This window comes from Canis lupus, chromosome 23 (genome assembly GCF_011100685.1).
Source record: "Canis lupus familiaris isolate Mischka breed German Shepherd chromosome 23, alternate assembly UU_Cfam_GSD_1.0, whole genome shotgun sequence".
Lineage (NCBI taxonomy): Eukaryota > Metazoa > Chordata > Mammalia > Carnivora > Canidae > Canis > Canis lupus.
This window is the reverse complement of record NC_049244.1, coordinates 3,440,888-3,464,152: the sequence shown is the minus strand read 5'-3', so window position 1 is coordinate 3,464,152 and position 23,265 is coordinate 3,440,888. Positions and strand designations below refer to the sequence as shown.

At 38.4% G+C, this 23,265-nt stretch overlaps 1 protein-coding gene across 31 annotated transcripts in view; it reads right to left on the bottom strand.

Annotated features, from left to right (window-relative positions):
• Nucleotides 1-22,979, bottom strand: part of CLASP2 (cytoplasmic linker associated protein 2) — a 177,853-nt gene extending 154,874 nt beyond the window's left edge. For 7 of the 31 annotated variants that reach the window (XM_038570279.1, XM_038570283.1, XM_038570282.1 and 4 more), the window contains exons 1-3: nucleotides 22,726-22,976; nucleotides 7,150-7,228; nucleotides 699-802 (exon numbers count right to left, since the gene is read on the bottom strand). In XM_038570279.1, the coding sequence (XP_038426207.1) occupies nucleotides 699-802; nucleotides 7,150-7,228; nucleotides 22,726-22,920 (378 nt within the window). In that variant the 5' untranslated portion in view covers nucleotides 22,921-22,976. Of the gene's footprint in view, nucleotides 1-698; nucleotides 803-7,149; nucleotides 7,229-22,725 lie in introns of all 31 variants that reach the window. The other 24 variants (XM_038570295.1, XM_038570290.1, XM_038570296.1 and 21 more) reach the window with 8 other exon arrangements.
• Nucleotides 22,980-23,265: the final 286 nt, after the last annotated feature.

Here is a 23,265-nt window from a genome sequence, read left to right as displayed (position 1 = left end):
TTTCTACTTAACATGAGATACTCTTTAAATCTTTGTTTACGTGTCAATTTATTGTCGCACCTTTTTTTTTTTATTTTAAGTAGGCTCTGCACCTACCCCAGCACAGAGCTTAAACTCACAACCCTGAGATCAAGAGTTAGATGCTTAATTGACTGAGTCACCCAGGGGCCCCTTTTGCTCTCCTTTCAAAATATCTCCATAAGGGCTAATTTTTCCTACTATATTCATAAAACACAAGTCAGTGTCATAGAATATATGCCTTATACAATTAGCAACCACTTGTTCAAATAAAAATAAATTTCTTCTTGTTGCTGTAAAAGTTGCACAAATTAAATATAGCATTCAGTAGCTCTCAAAATGAGCTTTCTCTCTAAATACTATATTATCTGTAGGTAGGAAAAATAGAAAATCCTGAAGAATAATATAATCACCATAGCGTCCAAGAGAATCTGAGTTAGCTTTGTAAAAGATGTCAAAGAGTAGAAAATAGGAAAAAGAAAAGCAAAAAAAACCCAAAAAGTTAAATATTGACATTTTATCTTAAATTTTAAATCCTTTAACAATTAACAACAATTCACCGTTTAAAATTTCAGTTTTCATGTCCCTTGGAGCTTCAATGACTTGCTGTGATTACCAGCTGTCTTTACTTATATCTCATCATTGATTAGCAAAATCTAAATTTGAAAATGAAGGCCTACCATAGGTGGTGCTACTTGATCCATTAACTTCAATATCAGAGTCTGAGCTTCATCTCGAACTTTGTCTTTGGCATCTCCCATTCTGTCTATTAAAGCTACAATAACTAGAAAAAGGCAGAAAAAAAGAGTAAATATTTATAATTTACCTCCATTATAAGCTATATTTTACAAAATTATAAACACCTTGTTTCCATAAATGGAAAGTTAAGGGGTAAGCAAATTATTTTACTTGTAAGTCTAATCAAAAGTAAAGGAGAAGGAAGTTTCAAAAGCACATATACTACATGATATCCACTTATGATAAATGTTCAAAAAACAGGCAAGACTAAATATTATCCTATTTAGAGATGTGTATAGCTAGTCAAGCTCTACACACCAGCAAGGGAATGGTTATCTAAAAGGACATGTCAGTGGTTATCTCTGGTAGAGGGAGGGAGGTGTCATCAGGAATGCAGAGGCAGTATCTAAGATGACAGAGTTCTAGTTGCCTGGGCTGGGCACAAGCAGGTGTTAGTTTACAATTACATGTTTGATATACACTCTTATGTATGTATGACATATTACTCAACTGACAAAAATAAAAGCCTCGGCCCCTGGGATAGAGGTTTTTCTACGTCTAAGACTGTGGCACCATTTCATGAAAGGAGGTGGGAAAGGCAGGTGAGTGTCCATTCTTGAAGAGTTTTCACAAAAAAGGTTTCTGAAACTACATATCAATAAAGCACCAAAAAGAAATCACATCTATTGAGAGGCAGCGTGAAGGGAAAGGGAGGGAATAGCTAGAACTTAGAGGGTAACAGGTTCTAAAGTCCACTCACAGGGCAAAAATACCTCACAGTCAAAATTGTCTTTCTGCAATCCCTTAAATTACCATTGCTCCTTGTGTGGTGTTAAAAGGCACATGGCAACAATATCTGATCAGCTTTTGTCTTTACATCCTCAACCCATAAATGTTTGTAGCAGTACTCACCTCAGAAGATGACTGAAAATTTAAAAGAGAATAAATTTAAACAACTTAGAGTGAAGGGCACTGAGTAAGTGCTCTCTCTGTGTGTCACCTACCACCTCCATCATCCCTACCATCATCCTGCACATTCAAAGGCAAAGAAATTAACTTTAGTTTCTCTTTTGACAGATAGCTATGGCCTTCCTTTCCCTGAGGCAATGAAGGCTGAGGCCTCTTTTAAAAAAGGGAAGAAGAAACGAGAGAGAAAGGGATTTTCTCTCATTTATTTATAAACAATTATAATTAATGTATATATAATTTGATGCAAATATGTTCTACAATATAACGTCTACAATACAACAACAAGACTAATGTAATAATAATAAACAACAACACTTAAGGAAAAAAGAAATTAATTATTTTTGGAAGGAAATTCAACTAGAGTGAGAAGCCCACTATACCAGATGGAATGATATCCAAAAACCTAAGTTTAATCAATGAAATGACTGTGTAAGAAAGAGTCCTTGTTACAAAATCATAAGCCTAATCATGAAGCAACTGAAGTACCTGTCAGTTGGATTAATATAAACACTTCTCATCTTGCTTAGATGTATTATTAACATCAGAGAAAATCATTGACATCTGTAGGATTGGCTATTGTGGGACTCTGGTTCTGATAGCTTCTGAGAGGCAGACGATAGTAATAAACACTTAATAATGTTAAAATACTATTATGTACTAAGCTTGGAATTATCTCATGTCATCTTCATAACAATTCTATGAAATAGACTAGGCCCATTTGATAGAGAAGACCCAAAGGGATTAAATGCTTTGCCCAAAATCACACATATAGCAAGCTGAAACCAGGATTTAAATAATCCACACAATTAGGTCCCAGTCATAACTATTTCTATTTACTTGTAACTGAGGTGTTCTCTTGTGTATGTTTTTAATAATCACACAACAGTAGTATGAAAAAAAAAATAGCCACTTCATTCTTGAGAGGAGGAATTTAACTCCAAATAGAAAATTTAAATGTTGGCCCAAACAAGGGCTCACTTCAATATGAAAAACTTAAATTTTATAAAAAATAAACAACAAAAACAGTTTCACACTACATAAACTTTTTATTAGTTATTTAAAAAATCCGTGAATTTTTTGCATTAGAATTCCTTTTTAATGCAGAGTAAGATTTTATTCCTAGCTCTACCAGTTATTAATTATGCAAAACAGTAAATTTCTCTGCATTTCAAACTTTCCTTGTCCATAAGATAAGGACAGATACAGGCCTATACCTCACATGGCTAGTGAGAAGATGAAGTAAAACTGGTAAAAAAGACTTATGCTAAGCCCATAAGCATTTGGAAGAGTCAACAGTTTAAGTCCTAAAGATCTGTATATAATATAATGACCACTGAATTTTACCATTCAACATGATGAATATTCAAAAGATAATTATAGGAATCCAAAACAGACCTTTTTACCCTATAGATGGTAAAAACTTGTTAAACAGATGAATAGATCAGACTGCAATTTGAACAGGAAACACCAAAGAAGGTAAAGAACAGCTGGTATATTTTATTCTCTCAGTACATGAGATGCATACCATTTTACAAGATGCAAAACTGATAACCAGGTAGTCCAACTATTCTAATATTCTTTCTGTAATTCCATTTTCGATTAAAAGTATCTGCTTAAAATTTATAAAATATGAGATCCTTTACTGAATTCAGTTATCATAAAACCAGGGTTGGTGATCAGTGTTAAATGTAAATTGTGCATATTTTTTTTTGTTTCAAAAGCTTATTTTTGCACAGTACATGTGGTCACAAAGAAAATTTGAATATTTTATATTGAAGAACTACATCAAAAGAGCCCATATTCTTTATGGCACTTCATCTACAACTGAAATTGAATCTCAATTTTTCTAAAACATCTCTTCACTTTTAATGTAAAAAGGTAAATATATCTGTGATGACCTAAGCGCATCAAAAGAAAATGTCATGCACATCAAGTTACATATATATACATATATATATATGTATATCATACATATATATATTATTTAAAAACAAAAACAAAACAAAAACCTTCTGCACATAATTTATTTCAATTCCTTCCTTTTACAGAAAGGCTTCTAAAGTGGTCTGGCTAAGTTCTAAGACAGAGTAAAACAAGAAAGTCAACCCTAGTACTGTACTTCCTTAAGAGTACACAGATATACTGCCTACTTATGGAACTATCATATAAATTAGAAATAGTAAAAGGATAATCTCTCATATATGTGAGAGGATAACAAGTAGGCAATATATAGTAGAAAACTAGTGCTGAAACGTTCCTATTATACCACACTGACTCTCAACTGATAACAAATCCAAGTTTCACCAAGAAAAATAATGAACACCTAGGGTTCAAAGTGAAAATGATGTTGGCTGACATTAATGCACAGAAGTAATCATATAAGAGTAAGAGATCAGAAGACAAAAAAACTACACATATAAGCCTATAAGAGAACACACAGGAAATACCTACCAACAAGAGCAACTTAACGTAATTTATTAAGTATTTAAGGGTATAAGAATAATGGTGTAAAGAAAAATTCAATGTAGGGTGAGGTTAATCTGAAAAGCTCCCAGATACTGAAATTTGAAGTAAATCTTTTAAAGAGAAAGAACGATAGAAAAAAGGAGATTTTTTTTTTACATTTATTTACATATTTGAGAGAGAGAAAGAGGGGAGGGGCAGAGTGTCCCAAGCAGACTCCATGCAGAACCTGATTTGGGGCTTGATCTCAGGGTCCTGAGATCCCAAGCCGAAACCAAGATGAAACCAAGAGTCGGACACTTACCCGACTATACCACCCAGATAACCCAAGAGGAGAGGATTTCAAGAAGAAACAACAGCATGAACAAATTAAGCCAGAACTAACAAAAGCAAGCAAGTTTCTGATTAGCTAAAGTGGAGAAGAGTATTTGCTAAAGATCACTGATGAATAAGGCTACTATGATGCAGAGGGGAACAAACATGGTGAGAAAACTAGAACACCAAAGGACAGCAAAAAAGTTCTGAAAAGAGGACAGTCCTAGGAGGCAACAAACTAGGATTCTCGTCCCAATACTCCTACCGCCTCATTACAAGCAGTCGGTGCATCAACCCCCATCCGGCCCTCCTTGTGTTCAAAAATTAAGCAAGATACATAATACCTAGAATTACTGTCAAGTCTAAAATACTATCTGTCACAACTAATATTAGGGAAATACTACAGGGCAAGGGTCACAAACATAAATGCCAATAGTCAGGGACATACAGAAAATGCCAAAAATGAATTAGCTCTAAAAATGGCAGTATTCCAAGCTTGCAGTATTCTCAGTTATGAGGACACAAGAGAAGATGGGAGGGACTTATGAATCAGAAAGCTCATGACCCATTCAGAGGGAAGCTATTGCAAAACTCCACCCAATAAGTACCTGTGGGAGTGGAAAATCAGGGTTGCCATATTGACCAATTGTTCAAGACAAGTCATAAACATGAATTTTTATGTAAAACATTCTAATTATAAGCAATCATTCAAAAAATTTTAAGAAAATACATAAGTAAAACACGTTTGCAGAGTGTAGTTTCTAACATCATAGGATTTTAAGCAGAAGACTGATAGAGTAAAAAAACCACCTTTCCAGAAGATATTCATACAAAGAATGAATTGGAACCAGGTATTGATTAAAAAGAGAATCATAAAATAAAATAAAATAAAATAAAATAAAATAAATAAAAATAAAAAGAGAATAATAAAGGAAAACTCACTAAGATGCTTCTGCTAAAAGGATACACAATAAAAATAAAAGAAATTTTTAAGAATAAAATAAATAAATAAATAAATAAATAAATAAAAGCAATCAGCAGAATTTGGGGACATACCAAACATGAAAAAAAAGCTAACCAAAGATAATTTGAAAATAAGTGTGAGGCATTCTTAAGCATTAACTTAATCAATAAAAGAAAATCACATACATCTGAGGTTTCCCTTAAATAGGAACCAAATCTATTCATCAAAGCACTCTAAAAGATACATGAAGGTCACTCAGGTTTAGAAAATAGGTCAAAGCCAATGCTGTAATCCTAACCACTACACAAAGAAAAGCATTGTACTAGTACACTAGTTTTTAATGTACTGTACTGCAAAAACACTACTGTTAAGTGTACCTCTAAATATGGCTGGCAGCCCAGGACCAGCCTATAAATTATTTATGGTAAAAAAAAAAAAAAAAAAAAAAGAAAGAAATGAGAGTGTTATAAAGTAAAATTTTAAAAAACAATCTGACCAAAACAATTTTTTTATTGGATCTAATGATAAAAAATTGGGCCTTATATTTTTTCCCTTTCACTTTGCTGTAATTTATTTTTATTATATTTTACAAACTATCATCTGCAACAGACTAGCAAAAAAAGAACTGGTGGTCCTTTACCACACACAGTCTAAAAAGTGGTGCTAAAGGAATGCAAACTGGTGTGGCCACTTTGGAAAAAAAGTATGAAGATTCCTCAAAGTTAGAAACAGAAATACTCTATGATCTAGCAATTACACTACTAGGCATTTACCCAAAGGACAGAAAAATACAGATTCGAAAGGGTACATGCACCCCAATTTTTATAGCAGCATTATTACAATAGCCAAACCATAGCAAGAGCCCAAATGTCCATCAACTGATGAATGGATAAAGATGTGGTATATATACACAATGGAATATTACTCAGCCATCAAAAAGAATGAAATCTTACCAATCTTACAATGATGTGGATAGAGCTAGAGTGTATTATGCTAAATGAAGTAAGTCAGAGAAAGACAAATACTATATAATTTCACTCATATGTGGAATTTAAGAAATAAAACAGATAAACTTATGAGAAGGGGGAAAAAAAGAGAAAAAGGGAAACAAACCAGAAGAAACTCTTAATGATAGAGAAAAAACTAAGGCTTGATGTTGGGAAGAAGGTGCGGGGCGGGGGGGGGGGGTGCTAGATGAGTGAAGGTAATTAAGGAGGGCTCTTGTTATGATGAGCACTGGGTGTTCTATGTAAATGATCAATCACTGAATTCTATTCCTACAACTAATATTGATTAGTTGTATTAATCAACTATGTTGATTAGTATGTTAACTAGTATTTAAATAAAAATTTGAAAAGGAAAAAAAAATAAAAAGAAAAAAGTGATGCTGTGTAAGTTTTTAATGTTACAAAAAAGTAAACATTACAGTAAAACATTTTTAAATATGAAGTAAAAATCTATTAACAGTATATTGTGTGTTTTTCGCCTTTTTTTTGTTTCAAAGGAAGTATTTCTTTAGGCTTAAAATCTTTTATGTCTAGGCAAACTAAAATGCTACGTGGGTCTCTGGGTTGTACAAAATTACATTTTTGCATTCACAGAGAACTCTTTCCATTAAAAACCAGGAGAAAGAAAGGCAGTATATCAAAATCTACAATGACTTTTAAATAAAGTTAACTTACCCATTACTACATAGGACTTAAATCGTGTTGATAATCTGTCCACAAAGGCACTTAAAATTTCCAATCCCATTAATGATACCTACAGATAGAAAGAAATTTTAATGAATACAAACTATCAATGCATTCTTTCATATCAATTACAATCACTGACATATAAAGATCTTCATATATTACCAAGTTTTTTTTTAAAAAAAATAAGGAGATTGAAGTATCCAGGGGTAAACAGTCATGAGGTTAGGGCCCCCTATTCTCAAATGGTTCAATAATAATAATAATGTATAAATATGCAGGAAGATAAAGTGTATTTGACAAAATGTTAGTAACTGGTAAATTAGGTGAAGGGTACAAAGAAGTTCACACTGACCATACATACAACTTTTCTATAATGTTGAAATGTTTCCTAAATGAAAGTTAAAAATAAGAGCACCTTTAATTACAGAGGAATCCCAGCTTTTGTCCAGGATAAAGACACTGGAAAAAAAAATACCACTCCCACTGTTAACAAGAAAAAGCCAAATAATCTATAGAATCGTTATCTATTCTTGAATCCATCAAAATCCCAAAGTTATAGGATAATCAACTAGCCTGAAATTTAAGGAAAGATAGATGCTCCCAAGGAGACATGGGACATAAGCAATATGACACATGTGGTAGAGGACAGAAGGAAAATAAAGCTGTGATACAAGCAAGTTAAGAGTTCAACTTTAAAAAAAATTAAAAAGAGTTCAACTTTATTTAACTCATTGTTAATAGCTGAATGTGGGCTAGCATCAAAGTATGTAATCCCTAGTAGCCACAGATACAAAAGGAGAGACCTCCATTTACCGGCTTTCTCACAAACCTTGACACTCATGATTGGAAAATTATCTCTTGGTTGTACAGGTCTCGGAGGAAGGGAACAGCTGCCTCTTTAGGAAAGGCACAAACCTTTCCTTTCCCATACCCTTGTCTTGTAAGGAACAAAGGCATGAAGCTATTGAAAGACAAATACTGTCACTCCAGGACACAGGTAAAAACTCACTGCTGCTGATCAAAGAGAAAAGAAAAAAAGTTCTCTACTTCAGAGAGAGAAGCAGAAAATCATCCTGGGCTCAGGTGATTTAGAGGTCTACAGTTGAGGAGAGGCAGGATCTCTGATAAAGTCTCATCCCCAAGACTTAGGAACAAAGGGCTCCGAAGACTGAAGCTGGACCAGAAAAGCAGAGAACATTCCCACTTCCCACAAGTAGGCTAGCAAGAACAGAAAAGGAACAGTTTACCACTGGAGAAGAGAACATGGAAAAAAACATCTATAAAGTACAGGAAAAAAGGGAAGGTCTAAAGTGAAAGGTGTTAAAAAAAACACTGAGTGCCCAACAGTTAATTCCACTCCTAGGTATATATTCAAAGGAATTAAAGCAGGATACAAACAGATACCTGTATGCCAATGCTCATTACAGCATTATTCACAATAGCTAAAAGGTACAAAAGCCCACATATTCCTCAACTGATGGATAAAGAAAATGTGGTATACACACTCAATCAAAAATGTGGTCATAAATAGGACTGGTACATGCTACCACATGAATGAACCTTGAAAACATTTTAAGTGAAAAAAGAGTCACAAGTGGCCAGATGTTATATAATTAAACAACTAAGAAATGTCCAGAATAGACAAACCTATAGTAATAGAAAGTAGATTAGTGGTTGCTTAGAACTGTGTGTGTGTGTGTGTGTGTGTGTGTGTGTGTGTATAGGGGGGGATCAAGTGGTATCAGTGAAAGGGTACAGGGATCCTCTTGAGGTGATGAAAATATTCTAAAATTAACTGTGCTGATGGCTGTATACATTTGTAAATGTACTAAAAGGTTAATGAACCGTACACTTCAAATGAATAAAATTGTATAGTATGTAAATTACATCAATAAAGCTGGTTTTTTTTTTTAAGATTTTATTTATTTATTCATGAGCGACACACAGAGAGAGACAGAGACACAGGCAGAGGGAGAAGCAGACTCCCTGTGGAGTGCCGGATGCAGGACTTGATCCCAGAACCCCAGCTCATGCCCTGAGGCAAAGGCATATGCTCAACCACTGAGCCACCCAGGCGCCCCTCAATAAAGCTGTTAAAACATAATTGAAAACCTATAAATAGAATCACAGACTTAACAGACTTTACAGATGATAAAAGCAGTAACTCAAATCAGCAGGAAAAATACGTATACTAGGTAAGATCTCACTTAGAAATCTATCCCTAAGATATACTAGCAAAATTATTAAAGAACATGTGAATATTATTCATTGTGAGAGACCAGAAACTGTCATTCACCAATATGAGACAGATTCAATAAATTATGGTGCATCCATGCTATAGGGTACTGTAACACTTTAAAAATAAAAATGAGAGGGATCCCTGGGTGGCGCAGCGGTTTGGCGCCTGCCTTTGGCTCAGGGCGTGATCCTGGAGACCCGGGATCGAATCCCACATCGGGCTCCTGGTGCATGGAGCCTGCTTCTCCCTCTGCCTGTGTCTCTGCCTCTCTTTCTCTCTCTGTGACTATCATAAATAAATAAAAATTTTAAAAAAAAAAAGGGTCATGTCCCCATTTTAAAAAAATAAATAAATAAATAAATAAAATATAAATGAGGACTACTCTAATTCTGCTATGCAATAACCTCCATGATATTGTTTTAAGATTTTATTTATTTCAGAGAGAGAGCAAGAGAGCAGGGGGAGGGGAAGAGGAGAGACTCTCAAGAGACTCCCCATTAAGTGCGGAGCCTGACACAATTCTCGATCTCACAACCCTGAGAGCATGGACCTGAGCCGAAATCAAGAGTTAGATGCTTAACCAACTGAGCCATGCAGGTGCACCTTCATTCTGTTAAGTTTAAAAAGCAAGTTGGAAATATGCATATATGTACTACAAATAGATATAATTAGAAATGTTTATCATAAATAACAGCAATGGGAAAAATGATCAGGAAAAAAATTTAATGGTTACGAACAGGCTATAAAGAATTGAGAAAGAGGGATCCCTGGGTGGCGCAACGGTTTAGCGCCTGCCTTTGGCCCAGGGCGCGATCCTGGAGACCCGGGATCGAATCCCATATCGGGCTCCTGGTGCATGGAGCCTGCTTCTCCCTCTGCCTATGTCTCCGCCTCTCTCTCTCTTTCTCTGTGACTATCATAAATAAATAAAAATTAAATAAAAAAAAAAAAAGAATTGAGAAAGAAACCAGACTAATTGGAATACACTGTATTTGTAACAATAACTAATTTCACTGAAAACAAAATAAGTGAACTGAAACATATACCAAATTAGTATTATAACCACACAAAAGACTGTTTCAAGTGACTTTAAAGTATAATAATTTGATTATCTTTCTCGAGGGGCATATAACCTATGGACAAAAACCAAACTCTACCAAAAAAGAAACTTCAATGCTTTTTAAAATCTTGTTGATTAAAGGAGATTAGAAGACATACGGAAGTAGTAAAAAATCAGTCCTGAAACTGAACTAGAATCACTATGAATTCATGATGTATTTTTCTTTTTTTTTAATTTTTTAAAGATTGACTGATTGATTGATTGATTTATGATAGAGAGAGAGAGAGAGAGAGAGAGGCAGAGACACAGGAGGAGGGAGAAGCAGGCTCCATGCCGGGAGCCCGACGCGGGAGTGGATCCCAGGACTCCTAGGATCACGCCCTGGGCCAAAGGCAGGCGCTAAACCACTGAGCTACCCAGAGATCCCCCATGATGTATTTTTCTTTAAAATTAAAATAAAACCTTATGGTATTCATTGGAAAAAAATCTAGAAATGATCAAACAAGTAACAATGAGTTCCACTAGTACTCATACTCATACTGTATTTTCCACATACTATTTCCCACTAAAAAGAACCAGTTTCTTGGAGAGGTGGCTGATTCCAGGCTAGAGCAGGAAATAGGATATCTTGTGATACTAAACAGCAAGTATGCTCTAAGAGATTACTAGGGTCATGTCAAGGCAGGACACCGTAAATATTAGTAAGAATAATAATAACTGTGTTGTCTTGAAACACATTAGATATGTTTAAATATAAGAATTCATAATGATGAAAACTATTTGGCCAATATTGGAGGATGCTAGAAGACAACCTCAAGGGATCCCTGGGTGGCGCAGCGGTTTGGCGCCTGCCTTTGGCCCAGGGCGCGATCCTGGAGACCCAGGATCGAATCCCACATCGGGCTCCCGGTGCATGGAGCCTGCTTCTCCCTCTGCCTGTGTCTCTGCGCCTCTCTCTCTCTCTGTGACTATCATAAATAAATAAAAATTAAAAAAAAAAAAAAAAAAGAAGACAACCTCAATATTTTGACAATTAGTAAATGAAAGGAAAGAATCATATGAACTACAGGCATACCTCACAAATACTGTGAATTCAGAAATACTGTGAATTCTGTTCCAGACCACTGCAATAATGGGAATATCGCAACAAAGTAACTCGAATGAATTTTTCCATTTCCCAGTGCATATAAAAGTCATGTTTACCCTATACTATGCTCTAGTAAGCAACATTATCATTATATCTAAAAAAAAAAAAGCACATGCCTTAATTACAAAATACTTTACTGCTAAAAAATGTTAATCATTATCTGAGCTTTCAGCAAGTTGTAATCTTTTGGCTGGTGGAGGGTCCTGCCTTGATGTTGATGGCTGCTGACCAATCAGGATAGGATGGTGGTTCCTGAATGAAGGCTGTACAGGCTGTGGCAATTTCTTAAAATAAGACCACAGTGAAGTTTGCTGCAACAATTGACTTTTCCTTTCCTGAAGGATTTCTCTGTAGCATGTGATGCTTTTTGATAGCATTTTACCCACAGAATTTCTTTCAAAATCAGAGTCAATGTTCTCAAACTCTGATGCTGCTTACTAACTAAATACTTGTAACATTTTCAACTTTTTGGTGTCATTTCTACAATCTTCACAGCATCTTCTCCAGGAGTAGATCCCACCCAGAGAAAAACTTTCTTTGCTCATCCACAAGAAGCAACTCCTCATCTGCTTAAGTTTTATCATGAGATGGCAGCAGTTAGGCACATCTTCAGGTTCCATTTCTTTTCCTTCTCCAGGTTACTTTAATTCCAGTTACTGAATGTACAGTGTTACATGAGTGTGAGGTGTACGACATATTGACACAACACTTCCATCACCCTATGCTCATCACAGCAAGTGCAATCCTTAATCCCCAACACATATTTAACCCATCATAATATCCAATGGGAATAAGTTTCTCCAACAACAGCAGGAAAACTGGACAGCAACATGCAGAAGAATGAAACTGGACCACTTGGATCACTTTCTTACATCTTACACACACACAAAAAAAAACTCAAAATGGATCAAAGACCTCACTGTAAGACCTGAAACCATAAAAATCCTAGCAGAGAACACAGACAGTAACTTCTTTGACACTGGCCATAACAACTTCTATGTCTCCTGAGGCAAGGGAAACAAAAGCAAAAGTAAACTAGTGGGACTACATCAAAATAAAAAGCTGTTGCACAGCGAAGGCTCCACCTCTAATTCCAGTTATCTTGCTATTTCTACCACATCTGCAGTTATGCCCTCCACTGAACTCCTCAAAGCCATCTGCTTCTTCCAAACTCCTATTTATGTTGATATTTTGACCTCTTCCAAGTTATCACAAATGTTCTTGGCATCTACAATGGTGAATCCTCTTCAAAAGGTTTTCAGTTTACTTTGCCCTAATCCATCACAGGAATCACTATCTGCAGTACAAAATGTATTTAAGTAGTAAGTCTTCAAAGCTGAAATTACTTCTTGACCCATAGGCTGCAGATTGGATACTGTGTTAGCAGGCATGAAGATAGCATCAATTATCATTGTACATCTTCACTGGAGCTCTTGGGTGACCAGACTCATTGTCAAAGAGCAGCAATATTTTGAAAGGAATCTTTTTTTTTCCAGCAGTGGCTTAAAATATTCAGGAAACCATGTTGTAAATAGATGTGCTCTTACCCAAGCTTTGTTGTCCCACTTACAGAGCACAAGGGGAGTAGGTTTAGCATAATTCTTAAGGGCCTTAGGATTTTCAGAATGGTAAGTGAAGCACTGGCTTCTCCTGAGAGTCACAGGCTGCATTAGCCCCTAACAAGAGAGTCACCCTGTCCTTTGAAGCCAAGCATTGGGTTCTCTCCTCTCTGTGAGAGCCCTAGATAGCCTATTATTCCTAATATAAGGCTATTCCATCTATGTTGAAAATCTGTTGTTTACGGTAGCTACCTTCTAGCTAGCTAGATCTTCTGAATAACTTGTTGGAACTTCTATATCAGCACCTGCTGCTCACCTTGCACTTTTATGTTATGGAGATGGCTTTTTTCCTTAAATCCCATGAATCACCTTCTGGCTTCAAACTTCTGCGGCTTCCTCAATGATCTCAGCCTTCAGCCTTCACAAATTGAAGAAAGTTAGGGCCTTGCTCAGGATGCAGCTTTGGCTTAAGGGAGTGTTGTGGCCACTTTGATCTGGATAAACCACTAAAACTCTGTCTCTTTATCAGCAATAAAGCTGTTTTACTTTATCATTTGTGTGTTCACTGGAGTAGCACTTTTAATTTCCTCAAGAACCTTTCCTTTGCAGCCACAAGTTGGCTGTTTGTCACAAGAGGCCTAGCTTTTGGCCTATCTCAGCTTTTGGCCTGCCTTCCCCTCATAAGTTTGATCATTTCTAGCTTTTAATTTAATGCAAGAGACACGCAAGTCTTTCTTCCACTTGAAAACCTAGAGGCCATCATAGAGATACTAACTGGCCTCATTTCAATATGGTTGTGTCTCAGGGAACAGAGAAACCCAGAGAGAGGGGGAGAGACAGGGAAATGGCTTGTCAGTGGAGCAGTCAGAACACATTTATTAAGTTCACCATCTTGAATGGGTATGGTTCATGGTGCCCCCCCCCAACAATTACATAGTAACATCAGAGAACTGATCACATGGATCATCATAACACAAAATAACAAAAATATTAGAAATACTCCAAAAATTACCAAAATGTGACAAAGAGATAATGAAGTGGCCAAATGCTGATGGAAAAAGGTCACCAATAGACTTGTTTAATGCAGGGTTGCCACAAACCTTCAATTTGTGAAAAATGCAGTATCTATGAGGCACAATAATGTAAAGCACAACAAAAGGAGGTGCACCTGCCTTTCTATTATAAACTATGCCAGTGAGTAAACAAACAGAAATAAATGGTGTTTCTCTTTATACAAGTATTCTAGTTAATAAGTGAAGGAATGGCAAAATTAGAGTATCATTTTGCAAACCTGAATGAATTAAGAGATCTAAACGCTGAACGTTAGTGGTTGCTAACATCATAAAAAGATACTATCAGACCTTATGCGCTTTTTTGTGTTATGTTCCTCTTGAGTGGGAACAAAAGAAAGACTGAATCTGATCAAGCTTCAGGTCCAACTACCAATTTAATAAATACAGAAGAACTAACATCACAGCAAAATCATGAATGTGGGAAACTCCACAAATAAATCCAAGAATATTTAAAAAGAGAAACCAAGGGAGAAACAAATTCAAAGAAACTTAATAAAGATAGCCTCCCAAAGGTGCCCACATCCTAACACCTAAGAACTCTGAGTATGGTACCTTAAGTAGTAAAAAAGAACTCTAAAGATGTAGTAAAGATTTAAAATGGGGAAATTACTCTGGGTTATCCTGGGCCCAATATGTCATAAGCTCCCTCATAAATGAGAGGCAGGAGAGTAAGCAGAGATGTGATGAAAAAAACAGTAGGAAGAAAGATCTGAAGGTGCTACACTGCTAGCTTTGAAGACAGAAGAGGCCATGAGCCAAGAAACACATGGAGTTTCCAGAATATGGAACATTATCTCCTTGAAGTTCTCTAGAACAATACAATCTTGCCAAAACCTTGATTTTATTCCAATGAAACCCATTTTGGACTTCTAACATCTAGAACTGTAAGAAAATGAATCTATGCTGTTTTAGGCTACTAAGTGCGTGGTAATTTGTTACAGCAGCAAGAGGAAAGTAATATGTTAACGAGTCACAATGTGGAAATCTTATTTGGATCCTGATTTTACTTGAAATAATTAAAGAGCCTGGGTGGCTCAGTCAGTTAAGCATCCAACTCTTGGTCTCAGCTCAGGTCTCGATCTGAGGGTCGAGGTTCAAGGCCCATGCTGAGCTCCAAGCTGGCTGTGGAGATTACTAAAAATACAAACAAACAAAACGGGATCCCTGAGTGGCGCAGCGGTTTGGCGCCCGCCTTTGGTCCAGGGCGCGATTCTGGAGACCCGGGATCGAATCCCACGTCGGGCTCCCGGTGCATGGAGCCTGCTTCTCCCTCTGCCTGTGTCTCTGCCTCTCTCTCTCTCTGTGTGACTATCATAAATAAATAAAAAGAAAAGGCATTCTTTTAAAAAAAAAAAAAAACAAAACAAAACACCTAATTTAAAAATTTGTATGACATTTTAAAAACTGGAACCTTAAACCTGCATATTTCATGCCAAGGAATTATTTTTTACATAGGATAATGGTACTGAGGTTATATTAACAATTTTTAAATAAATTTTTAAAAAATTAACCATCAGTTGGGATGCCTGGGTGGCTCAGTGGTTGAGCGTCTGCCTTTCGCTCAGGGCGTTATCCCAGGATCTGGGGTCAGGTCCCACATCAGGCTCCTTGTGAGGAGCCTGCTTCTCCCTTGGCCTGTATCTTTGCCCCTCTCTCTCTCTGTCTCTCACAAATAAATAAATAATATCTTAAAAAAAAAATCAGTAATCCGCCCTTATCTCCAGTTTTGCTTTCCACACCTCAGTTACCAAGGTCAACTTGGTTTGGAAGTAGATAATCCTCATCAGAAGTTCAACAGTAGCCTAACACTATGTTACAATACCTACATCATTACCCTCATTTCATCTCATCACTTCATTCTCCCACATCATAAGAAGGTATCGTACAAGGAGATTTGTAAGAGAGACCACATTCACATAACTTTTATTATAGTATATTGTTATAAATGTTATTTTATTATTAATCTCTTATTGTGCCCAACATAAATTAAACTTTATCATAGGTATGTATGCATAGGAAAAACAAACATACATAAATATGTAGGTATTATCTGTTGTTTCTGGCATCTGCTGGGGGGGGTCTTAAAAATGTATCCCCCATGAATGAGGAGAGATTATTATATGTAGAGAAAACATAAAAGAATCCACAAACTGCAGAAAAAACGTTTTGAATTATAAGCAGTTTGGCCACAAAAATCATTATCCAAAAATGCCATTTCATTTCAATACATCAGCATAGTTTTAAAAATTAAAAAAACACCGTTTATACTCTGAGAGTAAATCTAACAAAATGTGCATAAAACCTGCTTGGAGAAAATAATGAAATATTAATGAAAGACATTAAAGAAAAAACCATTATAAGTATAAGTTCCCCAGGAATGCACCTGGCTAGTAAGTCAAGGGCCAAATGTGTTTTAATTTAGATTCAACAAACATTGAGCCTGATATGGGTATAAATGCCGGGAGGTAGGTACATACCGTAATGGGAATCTTAAGAAATTCCAATTCCTTCAATTTTCTCCATAAAGTAAATAGCAAGTAAGCCATCAGCTGACACTGATGATGGAAGAAGAGATACCAGTAGGTCTGAGGTGGGAGGAAAAGATATAAAATAGTTGTCTACGAGAAAGACTGAAAGAACTAGGAAAAAAAAAAAAGAAGGAAAAAAAAAAAAAAGAAAGAACTAGGAAATATAGTATAATTACCAGTCACCAATTAGAGCCCACTTGAAGGTCCGAAATTTAAATTGAAGTCAGAGGTTTTGTGTTCTTTACCGTCTACCTTTAGTATGAAGGGGGAAAACAGAATTAGGAATGAATGTCAGGGTGTGACTGACCAGGAAATTTAAGCTCAGACTAAAGGGACCATGGGATACTTAAAAGCTAACTAGTTTGAGGTGGTCAAACTCTTTAAGTTGGAGTACTCAAGGAAAGTAACTTACAGGATTTAGAGTTTTAGAATATCACAACTGCCAATAGTAATGCCGCTTGTAATGCCACCAACCACATACCACAGTGGTCTGAACTGCCCATGGTAGCATTCATGGGAAGTCAGGCTGGGACATTCATATACTGAAATCTATTTTATCCCTTACAAATTACTTATAACTTTACATTTTTAATATAGATAGGACATTCGTGTGATTTTTAAAAATTATGTGTAATGAGAAAATGCTCGGGATCCCTGGGTGGCGCAGCGGTTTGGCACCTGCCTTTGGCCCAGGGCGCGATCCTGGAGACCCAGGATCGAATCCCATGTCGGGCTCCCAGTGCATGGAGCCTGCTTCTCCCTCTGCCTGTGTCTCTGCCTCTCTGTCTCTCTCTGTGTGACTATCATGAATAAATAAAATCTTTAAAAAAAAAAAAAAAAAAAAAAAAGAAAATGCTCTGCATCACTTGCTGTCAGGGAAATACAAATCAAAACCACAATGAGGTACCACCTCACACCAGGGAGAATGGGGAAAATTAACAAGGCAGGAAACAACAAATGTTGGAGAGGATGTGGAGAAAGGGGAACCCTCTTGCAGTGTTGGGGGGAATGTGAACTGGTACAGCCACTCTGGAAAACTGGGTGGAGTTTCCTCAAAGAGTTAAAAATAGATCTGCCCTACGACCCAGCAATTGCACTGCTGGGGATTTACCCCAAAGATACAGATGCAGTGAAACGCCGGGACACCTGCACCCCGATGTTTCTAGCAGCAATGTCCACAATAGCCAAACTGTGGAAGGAGCCTCGGTGTCCGTCGAAAGATGAATGGATAAAGAAGATGTGGTCTATGTATACAATGGAATATTCCTCAGCCATTAGAAACCACAAATACCCACCATTTGCTTCAACGTGGATGGAACTGGAGGGTATTATGCTGAGTGAAGTAAGTCAATCGGAGAAGGACAAAGATTATATGGTCTCATTCATTTGGGGAATATAAAAAATAGTGAAAGGGAATAAAGGTGAAAGGAGAAAAAATGAGTGGGAAATATCAGAAAGGGAGACAGAACATGAGAGACTCCTAACTCTGGGAAACGAACAAGGAGTGGTAGAAAGGGAGGTGGGCGGGGGGTGGGAATGACTGGGTGACAGGCACTGAGGGGGGCAGTTGATGGGATGAGCACTGGGTGTTATGCTATATGTTGGCAAACTGAACTCCAATAAAAAAATAAAAAATAAAAATTATGTGTAGTAGGTATTATCTATAAATCTTATTACATTATAAGGGAGATGTTAAAACAGGCCACTGAATCTAACACAGTTCAGAATCACTGCCCTAAACAACTGTCATGCACATATACAAAGAGACAATGTATAAGAATGTTTACAGGGGCAGCCCCCGTGGCTCAGCAGTTTAGCACAGCCTTCAGCCCAGGGCATGATCCTGGAGACCTAGGATCGTGTCCCATGTCGGGCTCCCTGCGTGGAGCCTGTTTCTCCCTCTGCCTGTGTGTCTGCCTCTCTCTCTGTGTGTCTCTCTCAAATAAATAAATAAAATTTATTTAAAAAAAAAAAAGAATGTTTACATTAAAAATTAAAAATAGGGCAGCCCCGGTGGCCCAGCGGTTTAGCACTGTCTTTGGCCTGGGGTGTGATCCTGGAGACCCGGGATCAGGTCCCATGTTGGGTTCCCTACATGGAGCCTGCTTCTCCTTCTGCCTGTGTCTCTGCCCCTCTTTCTCGCTCCCCCCTCCCCCGTGTCTGTCATGAGTTAAATAAATAAAATCTTTAAAAAAAAAAAAAAAAACCAATGGGGACATTCTTTATGGTTAAGTAAAAAGAAAAGGCATGGTCCATATACAAATAGATCCAACAATTTGTATTTAAGCAATCTAAGAAATACTGTATTTTAACAAATGGATGGTTTATAAGAAACAATCGAGGTGAGGCTAACATTAGAATGTGTTTCATCCTTCAAATAGCAAAGGGGCTGTGATTTTGGATTCTGAGAAGACTTGATATCTTAGCACATTACTCAGCTCAGCATTACATAGTTATAATATAAACGCTATTTATGAGGCACCTGGGTGGCTCAGTTGGTCGAGTGGCTGCTTCAGCTCAGGTCGTGATTCTGGGGTCCTAAGATCAAGCCCCACATCAGGCTCCCTGCTTTGCTGGGAGCCTGCTTCTCCCTCTGTCTCTGCCTCTCTCTGTGTCTCTCATGAATAAATAAATAAAATTGGAAAAAAAAAAACCCTAAATGCTATTTATTTCTCCATTTTTAGAGTCAACTTACTGTTATACTTGCAGATAATATATATAAAAAAGTAGAGCTGACAAATCAAAGGATACTGAAGAGGTTTAGGAAAGTACAGAAAAGGAGTAGGAAAATCTTAACCCCAAGTTCAAGTACTCCTCCATCAATTTGCCAAGTATATGACAGATGCTCAAGAAAAGCAATTATCATTAATTCCTCTCTCTCAACCCAACGGGACGTCCCAATGGCTCTATCACCAAAGCGTATCTCAAAATCCTCCACTTCCCAACATTGCCATTGCTACCAAACCAGTCTTAGCCACCATCACCTCCCTGCTTCTTTTGTTGCTCCTTTATAGTCCACTCTCCACAAAGCAGCCACCCTCTATATAAAACCATCCACTGACTTAGAATAAAATCCTATAAAGTTCTTTCCGTCTGCCTCCCTAATTTAATCTTTCTTAACACATCACTTGTAAACTCTAGCCATGTTGTTCCTCCATAGAACTAGGGCCTCCATATTTGCAATTTCCTTTGCCTAAATCATTCTTCACTCCTATATTTATTTCATTGTCTATATCCAAATTTCACCTCACTTTCTTGACTACATGGATCCTGCCCAACACTCCCTATTCCCTTCACTGCTTTTTTTCCCCAAAGAACTTACCACCTCTAGCACACTACAGATTCTAGTTATTTACCTTTGTGTATTCCTCTACCTCCACTAGAATCTAAGTCCACAAAGGCAAGGATTTTGGTTTTCCCACTACTATATCTGAAGTGCCTAGAAGAGTGCCTGCTCATGGTAGGTCCTCAATGAATACCCAATGAAGCTAAATGAATGAGCTTTACTAGTCTTGTTCACAGCTAGATCCTCAGTATCCAGAATAATACACAGCATATAGCATAATCACTCAAATTTTGGGAAGTAACGATGGTTATGAAGATATTCAAATATAAAGTACTACCAAATGTGAAGGAAATTGCATTTTGTTCAGCATAATTTGAAATTTAAGTACAATTCTCTATTTGTATGTTCAAAAAAATTCCATGATACACTTTTTTTCAAAAGACTTAAATATATTTTATTGTATCTTGGGTAAAAAATGATGATCTAGCTTGGTAATTTAGTTTATAAAACCCAAATAGGAAACTAATTCAAATGCCCTTTTAAAAACCTCAGAAAAGGTTTTACATATAGCATTCAGTAGAAAGAAGAGAACTAATGATTCAAGGAGAAAACAGAATTAATGAATTAATGGCCTTAAGTAGGCAAGAGACGAGGAAATCTAATATTCATGTGGAGGGACTGATACATATAGTAAGTGAGGAAGATAGACCATTCATTCATTGTAATGGAGAAAAGGGTAGAATATATGGCACAACTACAAGAGAGCATATAAATAAAGATGCAGAAGCCTGTGACAGTTTTCTTCTGATTGTGGAAACTGTCTCAGACTACAGTAACTAGTAAGGAGCAAGGAGAGAATGTGTAGTAGTAAAGAGATGAGAACCTGAGTCAGATCCCTCATGGATTCTAATTCTTAAGGACCAGTTGAAAGTCCTAATTCTTAAGGACTACTTCCACCCAGCACTGAGTGCTTAAAGACATTAAAGAAAAATTAGGATACTATGGTGTCACAGAGGCCAAGAGATGTGTTTCATTCCTTCATTTGACTGGTCAAATGCTATTCACTGATGGTAAAATGGTCCAAAGCCAACTCACCACCGCCAGCATAGAAGGTGATGAGATGTTACACGTGCAGAGTGAAATGGGCCAGCATAGAAGGGGACACATTTCACTTGGGAAGGGGAGCAAGCATTACCAAAGAGCTAACAGCCTATGTTGCAACATAAAATCAATTTTCTTGAGTGTGCATATATCCTTAGTGTAAGCAAATTTAGGTTGTTTCTCCCCCAAAAATAATAACCTCCCAAACAGTACTGATGTATCATTAAACGTTAATGTTTTCTAAAGTTTAAAAAATAATGAAATGGTATGTAATAGAGCATCCAGGTAGTTAATTCCCATACAGTTTGTTATTCTTGTAAAAGTCAACCCCTTCTAAAACTCATGGATTCACCATTAAATCTACATAGTAATTGTAGAGTTTGATTTTTTACTCTCTGAGAATAAAACTTGCAAAGTACAGCTTATTCGCAGGATTATAAGTATAAATTACTTAGAAGAATCACTTCAACCATAGATTTGGGCCAGCATTTTAAAGCAACACTGCCACCAGAAGACTAGAAAGAAAAATAACTGCTAAAAACTACAGTACAAGCTAATTACAGAATATTCACCTGGTCTCAACGTGGCTATTTTACAACCTGCCTACTACCAGCTCTTCAAAAACACTCATTCTTGTGGCTCATAATTATTTTTCAGGATCAGCTCAAACCCACTAAGACACGTTTCACCAGATCACCTACTGGCACACAAGTTTCAAACTGATTCAGTCCTCAACTGCAGCAAAACAAGTTGACAGGGAATGTTCAACTGCTTTCTATCGACAATGAATTAAAAACAAATACATAATGCCCTTGGGTCAGCATCTTTGTTAGATTTAACGGTAAACTTAATCAGGCACTGATTAAACTCTACAGATCCTTTAGAGACAAAGAGCACAACCTTCCAGACTCAAAATTTATAAAAGAAAAAAAGAAACAAGATTAAGTAGGATAAAAAACACATTAAGGATTAACTTGACATACTCTTTTGAACTTAAAAATTAAAATCGTACCTAATGTCCTAGGTCTAGGTAGTGTTTACAAGGTTTGCAAACGCAAAAAGTCTTCGAGCGCTTTGTGTGTGCAAAGTACCAATGATTTTTTAAATAGGTGATCAAACATTGTGTCCTAATGCCAAATAACTCCGCACTGTGTCCCGAAATCGCTGAATCTGTCACTGTTCACAAGTGAGGAAACACTCGGTCGTGGTGGGAACCTGCGCCCAGGGCGGCGGTGGGGGCGCGACCCCTGACCCTCAGGTCCCCCCCCCGCCCCCGCGCCGGGCGGTCCCGAGGGCCGGCGCACCGGGGGATGGGGAGGGGCCTCCAGGGACCCCTGACCCTCAGGTCCCCCCCACCCCCCCCCGCCGGGCGGTCCCGAGGGCCGGCGCACCGGGGGATGGGGAGGGGCCTCCAGGGACCCCTGACCCTCAAGTCCCCCCCACACCCCCCGCCGGGCGGTCCCGAGGGCCGGCGCACCGGGGGCTCACCCCGCAGGTCACGCAAGCCGGGGATTAAAGGGCCGGCCGGGAGGGCGTGCCCCGTCCGCCGCGCCGCCGCCGCCGCCGCTTACCCGGTAGTTGCTGGAGCCCACCCAGCCGGTGAGCGCGTCGACCGTCTCGCCCAGGCGGCCCAGGTCCTTCTCCAGGTCCGGGATGGCGCCGGGGGCGCTGAGGTAGAGCAGCAGCTTCTGGCCGACCTGCAGGCGGCCGCCGACGTCCTTCTGCTGCACCTGGGCGCTGAAGTACTCCATGCTGCGGGGCTCCATGGCCGCCCGCCCGGGAGGAACCAACTTTCTGCGAGCGCCGCCCAGCCGCCAGTGCGGGGCCCCCGGGAGCGGGCGGGGAGCGCTCCGTCCGGCCGACACAAGGCTCGCGGGGCGCGGCGAGCGGCGGGACCGGCGCCAGGCGCTGCGCGGCCCCCAAACTAGTCAAACTCGGCGCCCCCCGCCACCCAGCCCGCTTTAGAGGCCGCGGCGGCCGGTGACGTCAGCACGCGCGTGTCGTCAGCGCGACGCCGGCTAGCGCCAGGTCTGCGGACTGCTGCCTCCCGGCGGCGGCGGCGGCGGCGGCGGCGGCGGCGGCGGCGGCGGGTGGGCGGGCGTGGTGGGAGC